Here is a 13,941-nt window from a genome sequence, read left to right as displayed (position 1 = left end):
GATCTTTGACTGAGTGCTCAGTGCAACAGCTGACTCACCTGTTGAAGGCGTTGCCAGCCTGGGGTCCTCCCTGCCATATAGCTGATCTGGGTCTTCCACGTCCACCACTTCCTGCCTATCAGAAACCACACCTGCATAACCAGATGTGGCTGTGTGGCTGTAGTTGATGCCTTCACCCTTTGTCCATATACTATGACCGTGGTGTAGCTGTTGCCCCATCTGCATCACCTTTGGATGTCCGTGCCGACTGCTTTTCTGCTTCAAGAACAGCAAATCTAGAATCAGGTCATCAGCTATCACTTTAGGTTCTGCCCCATGATAGTTTTTAGCCTCCCTAGCTGAGTGGCATGGCTGAGCCCTGCCAGCCTGAGGTGCCTGTTGCTCCAGAGCCTCCAGAGCAGATATTTTTTTCTTGTAGTTGCTGCCATACAGGCCAAGAATCCTCATCCGATGAAGACTGAGCTGGAGACACTTGTGGAACAGGCCGTTTCCAGGCCAGTTGTTTCCCTTTTTTGTTTCCCTGATCCTTACGCATGGCCATTCTGAACCTAGCGTTCAAGACTTTCAAAAGGCATTACAAGCCTCACCAGCCTAGGTGCTAAACTCAATTATCAATCCCATGTTGCATAGACCACTTACAAATTAGAAGAAAAAATTAACTGACAATTTTCATCTGTAACCACTACCCCAATGTAACCCAACCTTTGCACAATGAAGCACTGGAAATGCAACTTCCCAAAACCACTGTTAATCACTTTAATTAAGTATGCTTTGAAAACAATGAACTACGCTTCCTTGAGTAATTGCCTGTGATCAAATTATTTATTCAGCTTGGAATTGATGAAGCCAATATCCAATTAATTTTAGTGAAAGAGCTGCTGGCTGCTTTTTAATTTATGAAAATATAAATAATTTTAATGCTACTCCATAAGCCCCTAATAATTAATTGCCAGACTCAAATTAATTAAATGAGACTACATGCTACCTATACCTAACAGAATTAATTATTTATTACTATATATAATATCTTATTAATTTCTAATTGATTCTATTATTAATTTAATTTTCTTCTTGGTTTTTAATCAATTATTTATTTTATTATCTATTTATTACTTATCACATTTATATCCTTGATCTAGATGGGGAATGAATGTAAAACAATTCAAATCTGGTGCCTCATGGCTTCAGTTATGTCACCAAGCCACCAAACTGTTGGTGCTATTCGCACAAAACACTACCCCGACTCTATAAACTCCAACCCCTGGAGTAAGTAGGTTGGTGCGGGGGGGGGGAGAGAATCTAAGCACCGACAGCCATTCGGCCTAACAGCCATGCTGCATGCACCCCAAACTGCTGCAGATCTTCCAAACTGACTGCTGTGGCTCACCTTCGCCGCCTACTGCTTACCCAACCCTCTCAAGCTCCATGTTAATGGGTTGACGAGCAAGTGAGGCGTACTTAGCACTGGCCCTTCAGCCGAAGTAAATATCCTATATTTATCTCAAAGCTACCCAGGAACTATTCAAGTTTCGATTGCACCGAGGTGCGACCTGTGCATGCCGCGCAGTCACAATCCCCCCTTTCACAGCACTACCTCCTCCCATAATAAGAAATTTATTTAAACTTAATCAATTAATATAAATTAAATTCACACAGAGCTTATGGGACCTAATGTATATTGTTATCTGTCATCCAGTTTAAAGCAACTCTGTGACGGTTGTCCCATATCACTCCTGTCACTCACAGTCTGGTTTTCATTTGCATGAGCCTATAAGAGGAGTAGAGGGCAGAAGAGAAGCAGGGAGATATAGAATTGCATAGAGAGGAGAAACAGAGAGAGATAGTGAGAAGAAATAATAATAGAGATAAGCTGGTCAAGATAAATAGATAGAGCAGGTGATGAAGGTGGCAAGATATATGATATTTGAATGATTTGATTATATTCATCAAATAAATAACATCTGTGATTCTGATTAAAGTAAATACAATTCAATAAATAAGTTCTGTTGGCAGCAACCTGACAAGTCTGACTGAAGTTCATTATTTATTGTGGATAAAGGAAATCCACTGGTGGCAGTGAGAAAAAAAGGGGAACATCCCAATTGTTATCTGCTGGTGAGAAGACATAACATGAGCCCTTTGTCTGGGGAAACAAGCAGGGGTTATGTAGTAAATGTCACAAACTCTATTAGCAAAACTAACAGAGCTTTCAAGATAAATGAGATATTTTTGGAGTGGTTTTGCTAGTTCTACTGTTCCCCATCATTTTCCATGGCTAAGTAGGGATATGAACCCAGATCTCCTGAAACCTAGTCCATCACTATGTCCACTAGGCTATACTAAGTACAGTATATTACCCTTTTACTGAAGGACATTAGTGCATTTTTCTGCTGCATGCATTTTTACTAATATGCATTTTGAAATAATGTGACTTTGAAACAATCTTTCAACCTTACAGGTGTACAGATCTTGGAGGTGAGAAGTGTTTCTTCTCTCAACTAGTATCAGGAAGTAGGAAAAGGCTACTAACGCTATGACTCTTCAGTCCAACAGTCTTTTCCAACACTAGTATAGTGGGTGCCTCACAAGATGATTTTAATTCGTTCCGCAAAAATCGTCGTCATGTGAAAAATCGTCTTGCAAGGTTCCCCATGCATCGGTCTCAATAAATAAATAAATAAATAAATCTTGCGAAGCATCAGTCTAAAAAAAAGTCTTACGAAGCATCGGTCTCAAAAAAAAAGTCTTGTGAAGCACCATAGTGATTGCAAAAACCAATCATCTTGCAGGTTTTTCATCCTGCGAGGCAATCGTCTAGTGAGGCACCACTGTATTTACCAGAACTAGCATTGATGCATGAAAATAAGTCTCCCTGCACACTCAATTCTTCAGCAGGATCTAGCATTCTGGAAAAGAGGGTATGCAGGGAAAGTGGTCACCCTGTAGCTTCCTTCTCAGGACAATTACTGGGAAGAAGACAACATTAATAGTTTCCTTCTTCTTCCTGAACCTGAAAAACGTGGCTGGGATTGGGAGGAGGCTTTAACCATCCCTCTGGCAGCAGAGTTAATCAGATCTGTCTCTATGTTTGTGTCCCTGTTGTTCCTGAGTGCTTATTATGGATGGGAAGAATACTTAGGAAATTCCTTATTATTTGACAAAATCTCCAACCCTAGAGCTTTGATGTATGATGCTGGAGAAAGCAGTATCATCAAAATATGTCTGACAAATTACAGCGTTCTGCAAAATTTTGTTCTAGGGAACTAAAAGTGTTTGCTGTTCCTTCTTGTGTCTCCAGCTGGTGATGAGATAAAGGACTCATTTTCTTCCCAGTTAAGGTCTCCATAATTTGCTCAATATATGGATAAACTAGTTTTTTTTCCTTGAGAAACAAAGCACGGATACACATATACAGCATACAAAAAACACTGGCTGATCATTGCAAAAGAGACAAAAAACAAAAACAAAAAACTCCAACCACAACTTAAAATTGTTTATTCCCCTTCGTTTGAGGAGCTGCTACCTCAGTTTTGCACAACATCTGTATATTTTGTGCTTAATTCATTTGTGCAAACGGAATTGACAGCAGCAGAAAATCTCGCACAGTCCTCTCGGCAAGGAGAAGAATATTGTGAGTCATTGTCCTCATCTGTAAGGATACTTCAGTCAGAATTTAGAGCCCTAGTACTGTACCTATGGAGAGGGGGCTCTGATGGTTTCCATTCTGAATGATTCAGTGCACCTCCCACCACCCGCCAAGAGAATTTCCCTGTCATTGCTTTAAGGACTTTAGTGAGTTATATGAAAAGGCAGTCAGCTGGAGGGGGGAAACTCTAATGTGTATCAGTTATACAACCTAAGGCTATGGCTGAATGTGTAGCCATTTCATATGAGTGCAAATCACATGGATTATAGAACCATATTAGTTAAAATGGGTACTGATCAGTTCAGTATTACCTACATTTTGGAAATACCATCCTGTGTACTTTTGGCATGCTTAGCCCCATTACATTCTATTTATTTTATTTTATTTTATTCATAAATTACATTTATAATCCTATGTTTTTTCCAGTGAGTTCAAGATTGTGCATGTGGCTGTATTGCCAAATGCTGAGTGGGTGGCTTATACTTGAAGTATATTAGTCGTTAAACAGGAGGTGTGTGTGTGGGGGAAATAATGAATTAATATAATAATCTGTGATACATCACAATTCCTATTTGAAAAAACAAAACAAAAGCAAACAACACCCATACAATGAAACCTAGGGATAAGAAGGGAAGATTTAAAATATATGAAAGAAAAAGTCAGTGCAAAGAGATCTATTTAGTTTTTATTCACACCTAATATTATTTCAGGTGATTTTTTTTTTAAAAAAATAACATATAGGTCACTCAGCTTCAAACTCAACTTTTTGCTACTGCTCAGAATGCAAAGGATCTAGCAAGTATGGGGAGGCTGCAAGTTGTAGCTGGCTATGCCGGGGCTAGTGTTGACAGTTAAATGTGTAAAGTTTGGATCTGCTTGAGCAAACAAGTCAAAAGATTGAAAGAGCAACTTTAAAACTGAAAAGAAGGACCTCTAGGGTCCTTGGGAGAGGGAAGCAGCTGTCAAAATAGATTGTGGGCTGGAGAGATGGACACCAGAAGCCCGGGCTGTTCTGCTGTGTGAAATTCAGCTTGTGCTGTCTGCCTGAAAACAGTCAGTTTTGTTTAAGATCCCACAAGAAATAAATATACAAGCTGTGAAGGAAAATTTTTTGTAGCTTGCATTCCTATTTTTATTTTATTTTGGGCATAGTTGATTCTATGGCTACTGCAGTTTACCTAGCTGAGAATCCCATTGTAAGAGATACAGTAGATAAACAGTCTCTCATATTTGGCTTGCCTGCATCTGAAGGGGCTTGCACTTAGCACAAACCCTTAATGGGAGCCTTCTCGGTGGGTATTGGGCTAGCTATTGTCTGAATGGTACATATGGCTTCCATGCCAGCCATGTTCCCAAGGGCATCATTTCCCTCCCTTTTACCATGGAGGCAAATTACACCCGCATGGAGAGAACTACATGCCAAGTAAAAAATAATTTATATTGCATTCCGGAAAATTTATCCCCAGGTAAGTGAGCATTTAGGCTTGCTACCATAGTCATTTATCAAGAAGAACTCAAGAGCTCTTTCTCACCTTGTCTTATAGCTCAGAGCAGCTTCTCTTTGCCTTGTTTTAGCTTTGAGGAAGCCCTTTGCTCAAACTCAATAGATACAGTACTTGGTTGAGATTAGCTCTTATGCTTTACACATCCAAGCCCAATGGTCGTCCTATTGCACTATATGCCCAGATTTCTATTTAAGTTGAAATTCCATCCTGCTGTACCAATTTTAATTCCATGCCCTCCACTATTATGTTTATTTTGTTTCCAGCTTTAAAGCAATAAATCATTTTTTCTTGTTTTTTGTTTTGCTTTTCATCTTCTTAGCCTCAAGAGATCCGCGGCTATACTCATGTCCGATCTACAAAAAAACAGTTCGAACAGATCTGAATTACATTGCTGCAGTAGATCTACGGACCACCCAGCCTCCTGACCACTGGATATTACGTGGAGTTGCACTGCTATGTGATGTCAAGTAATGTTGAGGGAACACCTCAGTTTATTTTTAGATGGAGTTTTTCGAGCAAAGTTTCCTTTCTCCTTCATATTCTTCACTTGCCGCCCACATTATAAAGCAACTAGCTAGTTGACTGGCCACAGATGCATGCACATCTGTGTTTAAATAATCTTAAGAGCATTAATTTTTTAACTGTATCTTGACATTCTCTCAAAGGTTAATGGACTAACAATATGGAGAAGGTTAATTTTCAGGCACTAAAATCCTTCTATATACACTCCCCCATTCACCTCTAGAGATTCACGTGTGTCTAGGTGTCTCATAGAATTGTGCTTTTAGACATCAGGGTAAGTGACTTAGAATAGACAGGAAGACATTATTTGTCACTGCAACCTCCTAGTGTAACAAATACCTGGCAATTTCTACAGAAGAGGGGAAAAAAGGAATTCAGCCTTCCACATAAAATTCAGGGTTTCTCCCACAGTGGTTTAAAGCAAACTGGCAGCCTTGTCATGGCTGGTTTGCAATATTTCCTCAGCTAGCACAGGTTTGCTGCCTTTCTGGCCCACTTGAAATTAATTGGCTGCACTTCAGAGAGAGCTGTGTGTGCTGAGTTCCTTTTGGAATCAGTAGGAACTATGTACAAAACAGGGTTTTTTTATTATTATATCTGCTCTGCTTGACACGATTTTGGTGGGTGAAGTTCATAAGCAAAGTTCTAGAACATTGTGCCAGAATTATTCAGAGTACCATGAGGGGGAGGGACATACAACTGTCTCTTTCTGAGTTGCTTTATTTTCATCTCTTTCCATTTCATCATTCTTGTCCCTTCATCCCTCCTTTGATTTTCACACTTTTCTGACAAACACAGTTAACATTTCATGTTTGGAGTCAGCTGAAGAGGAAATATAGACCATGCCAGCCAATTTTGCCTTGTCACACTCCACGTCAAGTCCTATTTCTCAGTTATAAGCTGCTGGGTGAATACCTAGAATTTGCTTAAACCTATGCAAGTAGATAAATAGGGACCACCTCAGTGGGAAGGTAACAGCATTCCGTGTCTAAGTTGCACTGGCCATGTGACCACGGAAGATTGTCTTTGGACAAAATGCTGGCTCTATGGCTTGGAAACGGGGATGAGCACCACCCCCTAGAGTCGAACACGACTGGACAAAAATTGTCAAAGGGAACCTTTACCTTTTTAGCCTGTCTAAAACTCAGCAGACGAAAAGTCCAAATATCAAATATGTTTTCTTTCCCCCCCCCAAAAAAAATAATCTCATACATGTAAGCAGTCCCTGCTTGGCCTAAGTTAATGTACAATGTGCTTTTAAAAAAGAAGTGGTTTCCAAACAACTTGTTTGTATGTTTTTTGCCCATGTTTTTATTATGTCACTGTCAAATCAAATCCTTTATAACTTTGAGCTCTGTTCTTAGGAACCCTGGTTTCCAGCCCTGATGATTTTAAGGACAGAGCATATGATCTGTGTGCATAACATCTAGCTTCAGTACTTGATGCCTCCAGCAGAACCTTATTTAACCATCTTGATGCCTGGGGCAAGTGCCACCATCTCCTGTCCCCTCTGCCTTGAAGCATGAGCATGGCACACACCCCTATGAAAAAGGAGGAGGAGAATGTGAGCCCCCCACAAAAGGGAAAAAATGTTATGCTTTCAAAAGGGAAGGGAAGGGAAGTCACTAGGGCCAGGAAGTTTGTTGCTTATTTTTCTGACACTTGCTGGTAGATTCCTCTCCAGGCTTCAGTGCCCTCTAAATGCTGGTGCCCTGGAGCAAAGCCTCAGCTGTTCCACTCTAGTTATAGCTCTGACCTCCAGTTATAAACAATATTGTGTAGAAAGGTTAGAAAACAGCTGCTTCAAACCTTGAGAACCTGCCAAAAGTCAGAAGATTGTTTTGGCTGGACAGATGTTGTCAGGCAGCTTTATATGGAGAGTAAAAATTTGAAATGTGTGGGCTGGGTATAGTCTTATAGTCCAGAAACCAGAGTGTGGTGAGGCCAGACTCATGGATGGCATTTCATTGCTTTCCAGAGTTCTTCCTCATATAGCAAGTATTCCTTGCTGTACTTAATCCTCATGCATATTTAACAACTACCAGTTTTTCCTCTGGAATCTCTCATTTTAGTTATTCCTCCATACCCCATTTCTTACTCTCTTAGAGAGAATAAAATATTGTAGAACAACTGAATGCATAAAAATGTTTCTAATTTTTTCGGAATGTTTTACTAGGTTGGCTTGACACAGAGTTTAACATTTCTGAGATTAAGGCCTTATATTGATTACTGAATTTCAAATAACATTGGCATAATGAATGATACCTTAAAGTAGACTCCTAACATGTATTTTCAAAGCTGCTATTTGTCTGAACCTAGATGTTATGCATGCAAATCATATACTCTGTCTTTGGTATCTGTCTATCCAGCCAACAGAAATTTTGAATGAAGAATGAAATTAAGGGTTGCCTGGTCTGGTGCCTTCATCATTGCAATGGATAATTCTTAAGCTAATAAATATTTTCATATCCAAGAATGATTTGTACAAGTTAGATTAATGGATTTACTAGTATGGAAGCTACTTCTGTATACAGAAGAAGAACAAAGGCTAGACTGATAGCACTTGAAGAAGATGCTGCTTTTTATATGAATGTAAATCTCAATCATTTTCTAAAGTTTATTGCAGTGTAATTTGTTAACTGATCTAAGTATAATTCTCCACATTATTAAAAACAAACAGTGAAACCTGCTTCAGAATGCCTGATTGCCATTGCTGTGCTGATAGTGAGTGAAATATTTGCTTAAATAAAACACTGGTAGAAAACATGGGGATTATGAAGTTGAAGCCCAACTTTACTAAGAATGTTTTGACTAAATGTTAATTAATTTAGTTTATTCCAGTAACATGGAGTCTCCACAATCCTGTCTTGGTTCATAAGCCACCATTGTGCATATGACCAACGTAGATCTACTCTGTCTCATGCACAGTGGGGAAACATATCCTTTGCCTTATCCCCTTAGGAGGTAAAGGGGGATTTCAGTACATCTCTAGAGGAAGCAGTCATCAGAATTTGTAAAGCTGGAGAGGGCATGTGAATATACTTACCACCTGGTGATGTTGGCTTAGGAAAATCTTACCTTTCACATATATTGGTTGTCTTCAGATTTAATTCCCCTCATTTATTCCTTTCCTTTAAGCAATGAGCTCCAAGTATAGATATGAGAATTCAAGAATAAACAAAGAAAGGTATGCTTGGACTAGTCCATTTATGGTCTTCCAACATCTTTCTTGCCTTGGTACTTTGGGAACAAGCAGAAAGGATCTGCATTCTGCACTATGCACACAATTGAAGCTATTGATAGTTTTGAGCTTTCCGTTTCTTAAAATGGTAAATTGGACACACGTGAAATCCAGCATTCAGGTTGCTATGCACCGTGCAGTGGTTTTGATTTAGGGTCATTTGTGTTTTACATAATGAATTTATGAAAACCCTTTAGTTCCTGAGGAGTGAGTTAGTATGCACTACAAATCAACTTTTCAGCTAATTTGCTTTATTGTTCTCTTTGTAGTACTTTCCTTCACTTCTATCCATCTGGCTCCTCTTAATTATTATCTCCACCTTCTTTATCGTTTTCTCAACATTAAACTCAATTTCCTCCTAAATTTGTGTTATCATTCTTGCCTTCAATCCATCATTTCAAAGGGATCACCTCCCCATAGAGGACATTGCTCTGGTTGTCTTCAGCAGTTTAAGGGCAATGGAGAGCGATGTGTTGTAAGCAGCTGTGGTACCATGGGAGTTAATTTCCCAAGTAATTAAAATCTGAGTGGTCATGATCAGTCCAACCAAATTAAAGAATGAGTACATCATGGAGAGTATGTGTTGAAATGTATTATTAGCTTGGCTATGTTTAACCTACTATGCCTGTTAAAAGTATGTTACTCATCGAACACTGGGATGAAATAATCTCCAATTTACTCATAATTATAAAAAAGTCCAGTGACAACTATGTACTAGTGACTTACATTTCAAATAATAGTATCAGTTTATATTAACATTAAATGGCCAACACATCTTAAGGACTGTGTGAATGTGAGCTAACTATGTATTTAACAGGAATGCAAATGTCTCCTCCTGTCTTTAGCTTGCGTCATATTGCAAGATTTTTTCTTCTTCTGGCAAGGGAAGTTGTGCATCTTTTTTCACACTAAGAATTCTGTGTATGTTTTAATGTATACATCCCCCAGTAACTAAAAGATGTTGGTGTGTATTTTTTTCCATTGTATAGATTTATATCCACACCTTTTAAAAAAACATGTACTGTAGCTGTACATAATCCTGTTGCCTATCTCCACCTACTCAGTGGAATTAGCAGCAGATTAACGCTAACTGAAGACTTCAGTTTGTGATTTTGGAGTGCATGTGCTTCACTTACAATGCAGTGAAAATCACAAAAGGAAGCCTTCTATCAGATGCTGCTACTGTCATTCCCATTATGCAGGCGGACCCTAACCAAGAGGATTTCAGTCTTTATTTCCTTGAAACATAACACAAACCTCACAAATGTGATACCTTCCAGGGTGAGGTGGATTTTTTTTTATTGTAAAAAGTCTTAAGAGATACAAAGACAATCTATTAAGTAAGAACTTTAAACGGAACAAAATTCCTTCCAGTGTTTGCATTCTTAAGATGAAACAAAAACACACATACATCCCATGCACGGAACATATGATGGTTGATATCCTGTTGTGAAGCTCTTTCTGCACAACAGGAATGATGTCCTAGGTAGCTGCAGATTGCTCCTGATCAAAGGCTCCCTTATACAATTTCAGGGTGACCACAGCTTGCATGCAATGCAGCAAATCTCATGTGCACTGAAATTGCAAAAGAAAGCCCTTAATCAGTGGCAGTTTGCCACTGCTGCTACTCTAATTCTCATTCCACAGGCAGACCCTGCCCAACAGGATTTTGGTCACTATTTGATCTCCCCCTTTTTTCTTTAATTGGGGTCTTAAACACTCTGGTTCTATTTGGACAGCATTCTGAAACTAAAACCCAAGCTCATAATGGGAAGGCAAGCTGGAACTCTATAGAAAAATGTACCTCTTTTAGGTTAGGCATCCTTCAGTCTCGAGAGAATATGGTATTGTGCTCTGTATGGAGGACTTGGAACAGTGTCTAGTGTGGCTGAGAAGGCCAGATCGAGAGTGACAATCCCTTCCACATTGAAGACAAATACAATCTGTCCCCTGTCCAGCTCCCTGGTTTGGCTACTTCCAGGACTGCCTCTTTGCCTCGGCCTGATGGACAAGGGTCTCTTTAAATTGGGAGAGGCCATGCTGCACCGCCTGCCTCCAGGCTGAACGCTCTGATGTCAGGGTTTTCCATCTGTTAAGGGCCATTTCTAAGGCCTTCAGATCCCGCTTGCAGATATCCTTGTATTGCAGCTGTGGTCTCCCTTTGGAGCGATTTCCCTGCACTAATTCTCCATACAGGAGATCTTTTGGAATCCGACCATCAGCCATTGGCTGCATCATCGGCGAAGAGGAAGTCCCGCATGCATTTCAGTTGAACTTTGGTCTTTGCTCTCAATCTAGAGGGATTAAAGAGCTTTCCATCTGATCTACTCCAGAGATAGACACCTTCTGTTGCAGTTCCAAAGGCATGCTTCAGCATGATAGCAAAAAAGATCCCAAACAGGGTTGGCGCGAGGACACAGCCCTGTTTCACTCTGCTTCGGATGTCAAAGGGATCTGATGTTGAGCCATCAAAAACTACAGTGCCCTTCATTCCTTCATGAAAGGACCTGATGATGTTCAGGAGTCGATGTGGACATCCAATCTTGGGAAGTATTTTAAAAAGGCCATCCCTGCTAACCAAGTCAAAGGCCTTTGTGAGATCTATGAAGGCCACAAAGAGTGGCAGTTGTTGTTCCTGGCATTTCTCCTGCAACTGTCAGAGGGAGAATACCATGTCAGTGGTGGATCTATTAGCTTGAAATCCACACTGTGATTCTGTATGACTCTGTCTGCAAGCACCTGGAGCCTCTTCAGTACAATACGGGCAAGCAGCTTCCCTACAATGTTGAGAAGAAAGATGCCACAGTAGTTATTGCAGTCACATCTGTCTCCTTTGTTCTTGTACAATGTGACGATGTTTGCATCCTTCATGTCCTGTGGTACTCCACCTTTGCTCCAGCAAAGACGAAAGACTTCATACAGTTTGGTTGTGATGGTCTCTTTACAGCACTTCAGCACTTCAACAGGGATGTTATCCTTTCCAGGTGCCTTGCCGGCACCTGGAAAAATAAATGTCATTTATATTGAGGATTGAGGTACTCCACTGGTGTCAGCGATGGGTAAATGTGACTTGAGCCTTTGTGAGGGAAAAACAAGCAGGGGCCACAAGGGCGAACGCCACAGGCAGTTCACACCAAGATTAAATTAAAAAGTAGAGATAAAAACACCAAAATGTTTGTGTGCTTTATCTCTTCTCTCCACACGTGCTGCTCACTGTGCTCATCTCTGATGATGGGGGATTCAGTTAAGTGGGTCATACGAAAAGGGGACACCAAAGAGAGTCAGGGCTGAATTAAGCTCTTGCTCTTTTTGTCCCTCAACTGGTACTATGGCTATGTCCCTGGGCTGGAGAAGGTCTGGATCTGGATTAGCATGGATTCATTCACACACACACAATTCTCAAAATTTGCAGATATTTGTTATGGGATTTTTCAGTGTATTTACCTGATCATTTCTTTTCCTCCTTTGTTCCTGGATAAGTTCTCTTTATTTTGTAGTGGAGAAAGACTGACCGCTAAAAGAAAAACTTTCCTGCATGCTGAGAGATTGTGAATTCCATAACATTGATAAGTATGTTTGCACAAAATCTCATTACGGAATTCATGGAATTTACTTTGGACTGTACAGGTTAATGAGAGGACTCAGGAGAAAGGGGGGACCTGCCTGGTGTAATCAACCAAGCTTCATCCATTCCTTTTCTTTTCCTCCGCTTTAAAAAAACATTTTAGCACTTATTCACTTTTACTGGTGGGAGAGAATTGCTGCCATCCTAGGCCTAAATTGCTTTTCTTTGAAATAAGGTGCAATAAACAATCTGCCCTCCACTATTCACTGTTACCCTAAATTTCTTTCACAGGTAGCAAGCACACAAGTGAGTTCAATGTAAGAATGACAGATGTGGGACTTTTGGAGAGGAATTCTAGAGGAGAGGAAGATCAGTTCTCAGCCAGCATGCTCTTCCTAGGCAGGGTGAAGAATTCTGTTGCCCTCAAATAAGAAAGACTCAGTAGTTTTTAACACAACAAACCCTTAGGCATCCTTTTCATTGCTTATCCCTGTTTTCTCCACCTTCTATTATCTAAACAGAAAAGAGTTATAGGAATCTTAGAAATCCACAGTTACTAGCTTTCTTCCGCCTTACATGCAAAGCTCCTGGCTGTTAGCATAATATTGGAAGCATTCTCTAAGAAAGCACAAATGATTAGATAATCAGGAAACAGTGATGGTAGAAATCACTGCTGAAAGGAATGTTAGAGGATAATATATTCCCCAAACTCCAGATCAGACAGGCCAAGAAGAATTTAATTTTCTGCCTACTTAAATGTACAGAGAAATCTCTCTTCTTCAGAGTGCTATTTCATTGGCCATCTAATTGACTAGTAAATAGAAACTTTGGTTTTCCCTGTCCTATGCTGCTTGAATTTCTGTATTGATTTCTGTAGAGGTATGCTTTGTGAGGCTTTGTTAATGGATTGTGAATACTGTAGTATGCCTTCTGCATACCGACGGCCAAATAATGTGTGTTACAGATACCTGGAAGAAGTAAAACATTAGCTTCAAGGCCTGTTAACCACTCATGAAATTGCTTCTTCTTGTATTGAAATGTAAGTGTGTATGGGAATTGCTAAAGCAAGTTGTAAATTCCTTTGCACACTATGAACAGTGGCTGCATAACTTTATCACAGGAGCTCCCATACTGTGTGGTAGGACATACCCAAGAGGAACTGCTAGGATGCTAAGTGAAATAAGCAAAGGTCCCTGTGACTCTACAGTACCCAGAGAAGCTCTCCTCTGCATGATTTATTGCTCTGTCCCTACCTCCTTCCAATAAGCCTCAGTTGGAGGTGGATAATCTTTCCTGCTTCCCTACAGAAAGTATGATGGATCATTTCCTTAATTGCTTCTCATTTAGAGACATGACAGAATTACTTGTCTTCAGAGGAGGCATGGCCAAAGCAGTGACTCATACAAAGATGAATGTGACCAGTTCTTTCTTGCTTCTCCTGTGAGGTTGTTTGAGGTTAGAA

At 40.1% G+C, this 13,941-nt stretch overlaps 1 protein-coding gene across 8 annotated transcripts in view; it reads left to right on the top strand.

Annotated features, from left to right (window-relative positions):
• The window catches only part of DNAH5 (dynein axonemal heavy chain 5), a 201,611-nt gene extending 193,249 nt beyond the window's left edge, over positions 1-8,362 (top strand). For 6 of the 8 annotated variants that reach the window (XM_078391705.1, XM_078391701.1, XM_072998500.2 and 3 more), the window contains one exon: positions 5,471-8,362. In XM_078391705.1, coding sequence (XP_078247831.1) covers positions 5,471-5,622 — 152 coding nt within the window. In that variant the 3' untranslated portion in view covers positions 5,623-8,362. The remainder of the gene's footprint in view (positions 1-5,470) is intronic. The other 2 variants (XM_020781273.3, XM_020781271.3) reach the window with 1 other exon arrangement.
• Positions 8,363-13,941: the final 5,579 nt, after the last annotated feature.

The sequence above is a fragment of the Pogona vitticeps genome, chromosome 4, assembly GCF_051106095.1.
Source record: "Pogona vitticeps strain Pit_001003342236 chromosome 4, PviZW2.1, whole genome shotgun sequence".
Classification (NCBI taxonomy): Eukaryota; Metazoa; Chordata; class Lepidosauria; order Squamata; family Agamidae; genus Pogona; species Pogona vitticeps.
This window is presented reverse-complemented; position numbering and strand designations above follow the sequence as displayed.